The 7,090-nt window shown below is 41.7% G+C and overlaps 1 protein-coding gene across 3 annotated transcripts in view; it reads right to left on the reverse strand.

Moving 5' to 3' along the window:
* Nucleotides 1-6,210, reverse strand: part of LOC125005148 (BTB/POZ domain-containing protein kctd15) — a 26,141-nt gene extending 19,931 nt beyond the window's left edge. The window contains exons 1-2 of one of the 3 annotated variants that reach the window (XM_047580204.1): nucleotides 5,361-6,210; nucleotides 2,456-2,631 (exon numbers count right to left, since the gene is read on the reverse strand). In XM_047580204.1, the coding sequence (XP_047436160.1) occupies nucleotides 2,456-2,631; nucleotides 5,361-5,369 (185 nt within the window). In that variant the 5' untranslated portion in view covers nucleotides 5,370-6,210. The other 2 variants (XM_047580203.1, XM_047580202.1) reach the window with 2 other exon arrangements.
* Between the last annotated feature and the right edge of the window lie 880 nt (nucleotides 6,211-7,090).

Genomic DNA, 7,090 nt, shown 5'->3' on the forward strand with positions numbered 1-7,090 from the left:
CTTAATATGGCCCACACAGAAGAAGATGAATGGCCGCACATTAGTTACTAGACTAACTTTCTCTTGGCATGCTGCATTATTTAGGGGTCAATCTATTAAAAGTAATCAGCAGCTTCAAACTCTTTAACCCTGCTCTTTGAGTCGTCACGTTCTCGGTTCTGTTAAAGTGCCCCGCTGGACTGGACATGGCTGAACGCGACATACACGGTTATGCCAGTGTAATTGTTTTGCTTTCTGCTGTCAGCCATTATCCTAATTCACACAAAAGGGCCCCTCCTTCCACTGGCTCCAGTGGAAAGTGGAGCCCTGAGGCCAAATGTACGCCGAGGAGGCTGGGAGAAAGAGAGAAACACTGAGTGTATGCATGCCAGTGTGTACGTATGTGCGTGTGATCCAGAGTGAAAAAAAAAAAAAAAAAAAAAAACAGAGGGAGAGAGTGAGAGAAGGAGCATGTGTGAAAAAGAAAGAGGGAGAGAAAGAGGAAAGAACACTCCAACCAACACTCACACTGATATCCTTTTCTTTCTTTCTTTTTTTTCTTTTTTACTCGCACTGTGAAAACACTGTTTGGATGCTCTGACATGACTCTCTGCAGCATTTACATGGCGCTCTGTGTGTGTGTGTGTCCCCATGAATAACGCCTTTGTAAAGTGTAAAGCTGCATCAGATCACCAAAAAAAAAAAAAAACAGCAACACAGTAGCAATAGACAAACAGAGAAGTAACGTTGCAACTATCCACTGGATTAACTTAATATAAAACAACAACAAAAAAAAACAAAAAAAACGTTTCGATAACAAAGGCAACGATAAACCCTCTTCTGGGTCGAGATTTATTTTTTTCACATGACATGTTACGCTGGAATAAAAGCGTTGAGTTGTCAGCGATTTCCTGTCAGCGGGCTCTATGAATATCAAGACTTTTTACCAAGGGATTATGTGGATTGTTTCCTGTAGCCAATTTGGCAGATTTTCTAACAACCTGCTGTGTATTTACCTTGGACCTCGTGGGACTCAACTGACGCAGTGCAAAGTAATGAATGACACGATGCATTAGAGCAAAAAAAAAAAAAAAAAAAAACGCGGGGGGCCCAAAACATGAAAGGGGAAAAATTCAAACGAGCAGAGATATTTTATTATCGGTTGCATGTGCGTTCAGAGCTACAGCAACTCTGCTGCTGTCACCTTCTTTGTGGATGGAGCTAAAATCGTGAATTAAGTGGGAGGGTGGATCACCACCAGCTCTTACACAATCTGAATCATCATGACTAAATCTTACAAATAGAAGTGCATCATAAAAAAAAGAAAAACTTTATGTTTTCTGAGTGAATTATTAGAGCTATCTGATGTCTGATAGGGAGCACATTTCTTTATCTGTCCACTCTTGTCACACTGAATAACATAATCCAAAATTTAGGTTTATTTTGCTGTCAACTGAAATTAAGGGGAGCTAGCAAGTTGAAAATGCATTATTATTGCTATGCTGCTCCAGAAAATATGAATATGCTGTATGTAAGTTTTGAAGATAATCAAATGTTCAAACCCAAATAATGACTGTAGAGAAGATGTGATAATGGTAAATCTAAAATAGCCACAAAATCAATATGTAACTCACCAGTGAGTTGATTTCAAACAGATCTGAAGGTGCAATAAATCAGCTTTAGTGATTCCCAACAGCACATTGATCAACTTAATACTTAAATAATAAATTACAACTTAAATGATAATAATAATATATAAATAAAAAGGTGTGAAACTGTGTGTGTGTGGTGCAAATTGTCACATGCCCTGCATCCTCAGTAAAGCCTGTGAAAGGTATGTGTCAGCCTGGCAGCAGCTGGATTTTCAAGAACTTTATCATGTGAAAGGAGCTACAAAAAATAACAGCCTGAGGGATTTAAAAAAAAAATATTAATCACAATCAAAACCAACAAAATCTCTCGATTATAAGATTTTAAGAAGTTTAAATATAATAGAGGAAAGACAAATGTCCACATGTAATTTCAAAAGATGTTAAAGTAATAGCTTTTTTTTTTTTTTTTTTTTTTGAGGGCACTTTTAAAGTTGCTCCAGTGCCAGTCAGCCAAAAGAGTTGTTAAGATCACAAATCTGATTGCACATAATGAATACAAACACCAGCTGAGTAATATAATCATTGATTCGTTGACTAAAATACAGCATTAAGACGCAAAGTGATTTGGATCTGCTGGAGGAGGAATTAATTGGGAAATTGTTTCCATTAGCGAGAGGCTGCTCCTATAAATGCATCACGTCAGTTCATCAAACAAAGCACAATAATACAAATCCAGTCACTCTTCAGTGAATGTGCCGATATTCCCTTAACAATGATTTTCGAAAAAATAAGATAAATAATATGAACTAATACAGTAACTGCATCATCGAGGTTAAGGCACGACCACGATAAATAAATAAATAAAAAATAGTGATGTGTCTTACCTTGAATCTGGGTACTTGGTGAGGGTCGCCAGGCTGCTGGTGTACATGTGTCCCCCGACATCGATGTGCACCGGGGCGTTTGCTTTGGTCAGCTGAGCCGGCAGAGGGATCCCCTGAGCGGCCAGAGGAGAGACCGGGGACCGGGTCAGAGACAGCCGTGACATGCTTCTTCCCTCCTGAAAACAAGTGTAAAGAAAAGCCATGGGAATAAAGGTAAAAGTAGAAAAAAAACAACAACAGAGATCCTACACAGGCAAGCAGATAGTATCCTTTCTGAATGGTATCAGATCACTTCCATGTCTGTCTGGTCGCATATTTAGCCTGGAAATTATTGCCACCGCTCTAATTAAGTATGTTTGCATCTTTTCATGCAGCACCGCAGGCGAGGATAGGAGGATGCTTATTAGAGAACCCGGGTGAGAGAGGGAGAGATAGACAGATAGAATGAGAGAGGGGGGGAGAGAAAGAGAGGGAGGAATGCTAGGTGTCAGCCTCCAGGGGAATAAAATAAACTGCTGCTGCAATATTCTAATTAAAGGTCGCCTTATGTGTTAGACGTGATGCGCCCAGACACACCAACCACCAATCTGAGAGCAAGAAAAACACGGAAGCGAGGGAGGGTGCAACTTTTCCCTCTAAAAAAAAAAACACACTCACAGAATAGATACACGTGTTCAACACACACAATATTAAGGTGGTCGCTTGTCATGTGACCACAGCGACTAATGGGCCATTAACCGCGCGTAAAAAAAGCACCAGAATTCAGCTCAAAGCAGATAAAGCACAACGCTGCAGTCCACACTGGGAGGCCAAAACCTGAACTATCCCACTGTTGGTATGCTGTGGTTCGAGATCAAGAGGGAAACGTCTAAAATAATCTTCCAAAAGAACAAGAAGCTCCATATAAAGACTGTGGCACAGTTTGGGAACTTGGAGCTCACTCGGAGCACAGCGAGGTCAGTCAGTGCCGAGCTGTATTTGATTAAGTGGTAAAATGTTTGAGAAAATATTTTTGGTTCACTTCGATACGCCGCCATCTGATTCCGCAATGCTCCAGGAGGAGTACATGAGGCGTTCATATCCAATCCGCTGGTGCGTAATTTGTTTGCCAAATAACGGCAGGTAAACCACCGTAACCTCAGTTTGGCCACATACAAATGTGACTATTGTCTGCTGGAAAGCTGAATCACCGAAGAATGAAATAATGTTTGAATTTGTATGAATATTTTTTTAAAACCAAAAATCAGTAAATACGCACTGTTCTTTTTTCCTTTTTAATTTTTTTCAATGATTATAGACTAAAAGGTTACAGTTTGGATGTTTCATGAGTTTATTCCAAGCATAGGCTTAAAATTCAGATCTGCCCTGACCACTGAACTTTAAATAGTATTTGAGCTTCACGGTACATATAGTGGATTTAAACAGACTCAGCTAATATAATTCCACTCTTCGATAAATCACAATTGGCCAGTTTGTTGTTGCACATATGAGCTCTTATACTGTCATTACTGGTAAACTGAAGACGGTTGTGAGAGTCCAGATCATCCCCGCGGCTCTGACAGTAGTGCCACTGGCTACCAAGTGATTCTGGAGCCTTTTTTCCCAGGGTGTTTCCCTCCTCACAGCAGTATCGTGTTCGTTTAATACGATTACAGGAGGACGGCATTACATTCCAAATCCCAGGAAAAGAAGAAAGAGAGAAAAAAAAAACTTGGAGAGACTTAAGAAGTTTGGGATGCATACATACCGGGCTGTCCCACCGCCGGTATCCATGACTCTCCCACATCACCCACACAAGCGACCAATCAAACAATTAACTCACAATATAAAGGCAGATTTAAAGACATCGAGTGGGGGAAGAAGAAACCCATAACACACCGTACTCTCCCAATCACATCACGAAATGATCTCTCTCTTATCCCTAACACACACACACACAGAGGGAGGGAGAGAGAGTGAGTGAGTGAGAGAGAGAGAGAGGCAGAGAGGGGTGGGGGGCAGAAGGAAGCATACACACCATTATAAAATTCCTGCACAAAATCACAGCAGCTATAAAGGCATCAACTTTCTCCTGACAACTGCCTTCTTGCCGCCTCCTTCCACTGACCCCTGCTCAGACACTGAAGTCGATTTCACACTTAATCACATCCACATAATCCACCGACGTCTCACAATTAAGGTAATATTTATTATTAATAATAATAATAATAATACGGAAACGTTTTGGGGAGGAAAAATAATACACAATGCGATACAAACAGCCCACTCTGCACAGGCACCGCGAGCCTGTGCTCTGCCTTTAATCTACCAAATGCTCAATATGGCGTCTTATTCCTGCTGTGCAATTAAAAGCAAAATCACGACACGTGTAATTCACAGCCCGTTTGATACAAACACAAACGTATTACCTGCACAGAAAACGCGTAAAATCACTTTGGGTCGAGCAGTGCACTGTATACGGTACTCTCCAGCACACTTCAGCTATCCTTTTCGAAAACTGTGGAGCCAAACCTGCACTGTGAGTAAAACAGTGAATCCGGTAATATTAAATTTTCACCCTACCGTTTCAAACATCGTAGGGGAGTCCAGAGGAGATCCGTGCCGGTGATCGGTCCCCGCTGCTGTCCGCGTAACCCCCGAAAATTTTCAAATATTTTCTCCGAATGCCCCCGAGTTTGTGACTACACCGCCATCCAGCTCCAGTACGATACCTATACTGCCGCACGGGAAAGCCAAGTCTTTCCTCCGTATCCCGCACTAAACTGCTTTTTAAATGACACTAAGCTGTGGCCGGGATCGACTGCTTGCAAAGAGTCTCTGTGGCTTTAAAGGCTCTATTGCAAGTCTGGCTCGACCTGTCCTCACCAAGCTTCTTTGTACCAAAGCGCACAGGAAGCGTCCTTACCTTGAACATAGATGAGATGATCTCCTTCCCCTTCTCAGCTCTTATTTGGATACGCGTAAAATGTGCGCTCTTGCCGGAATCCTCCTTCGCGTTTCGGGCTTCTTGTCTGCCTTTTTGCCTAAATGAAACTGCCCCTGTGGTTTGTTATGAGAAGAAGAAAGCCAATAATCCTTCTCTAAATAACAGAGCCGAGCTAAAAAAGAAAATTCTTGCTCCGGGCTGCCCGAGCGCCTCTGGGCCAGGGATTAGGCTACAATTAGCTCAACTCCACTCTCTCGCCCAGGCAATTTTCTCAAGGAAGAAAACGTGATATCCTCTATTCTCGAAATTATGACTGCACAGATATAATAACTTATCTTATATTTTCCGGCAAAAGTAGACCGTTGCCCTTAACGGTGTGAAGTTGTGATTTAGAGGGGGTAAGAAACCTAACAGGCAACTGTCAGTCGCTCAATAGATTTAGAGCAGCAAAAAGCAGATTTTAATCATTGTCATTTCGTCTGATGTAATAGTTCCCCGGGCAGTCCAGCTAGTAGGAATACATTTCCATCTCCATCTCCAGCCTAAATTTAAAGTTTAAAGCCAGGCGGGCTGCCATAGTCCTTCACTCGGGAAACATATAATAAAGGCGCAATAACTTGTTGATAAAGTCTTAGCAGAAAAATATGCTGAAAATGAAGAGATATCCTTGTACCAATATCTTTCATGCGGCGATTTTCCCCGTGTCCCTGCTCTCTCTTTCTCTCCCTCTCTCCCTCTTGCCTTAATGTCTGGAGTTGTAACGCCAAATTTCCTGCAGGCCATTAAAATCAAATGACGTCTATGGACATGCATGCATGCTGCTGCAGAAAGCGCCCTCACAACCTGCCTGCAGCCAAATGCGCCATTTCAATTATAGCGCAGGGCTTAGATGGAGATATCTGCCCAGAACACCCCCCTCCTCCTCACTCTCCAATGAAAGCAGGCAGCCTCCAGACTTTTAGAAAAATAAGATTGTGCCTGATTAGTGTTATTTTTCAGTACTGGAAGACACAATGCAAGTGATAAAGCAGTGAAGTGTTGCGCCACCTTTGCAAAGGGTGAAGGTGGGGGAAGAAGGAGTCAAGCAGGTGCTCACACCAAAGAGACGATTATTTATTTATTTGCGTGTTTGTTTATTTGCGGGTAAATAACTGTGAATAATTGATGCAACATTGAGCCCAGTAATTACTCTGTACCAGCATCACGAGAGAGGTGGAATATTCGTTTCTTGATATTTGGCGCCAACCAGTGTAGGAACTTATTATTGGCCGCCAGAAAATACATGAATGTAGTTGATTATTATTATTATTTTTTTTTGGAACCTCCTTCATTGTTCATCCTCACCAAAAAAAATATGATCTTTATGGATTTCTATAGTTTATTTTTAATAGTATATGCACTCCTATGACACACCAAAGCACTTCAAAGCACTCGCACCATGGCGTTTTGCATGTTTTGCATAAAGTAACGACAAAATGACAAGCATTTAAATTTGAAATTAAACACTAATGCCCGTGATATTTGTCAGTACGACTAAGGAGAGTGTGAGAATGCGTCTCTCCTTGAAGCGGGCCAAGTCTCCGTAATTAGAGAAACCTCAGCGCGCCTCAGAGCGCTCCTATCTTCCCCATTGGCACAGATTTGTTGTTTCCAGAGGTACAAACTGGAGGGGAATCTGGGTTTTTTTTCTCATTAAAGGAAACAAGCCC

The sequence above is a fragment of the Mugil cephalus genome, chromosome 3, assembly GCF_022458985.1.
Source record: "Mugil cephalus isolate CIBA_MC_2020 chromosome 3, CIBA_Mcephalus_1.1, whole genome shotgun sequence".
Lineage (NCBI taxonomy): Eukaryota > Metazoa > Chordata > Actinopteri > Mugiliformes > Mugilidae > Mugil > Mugil cephalus.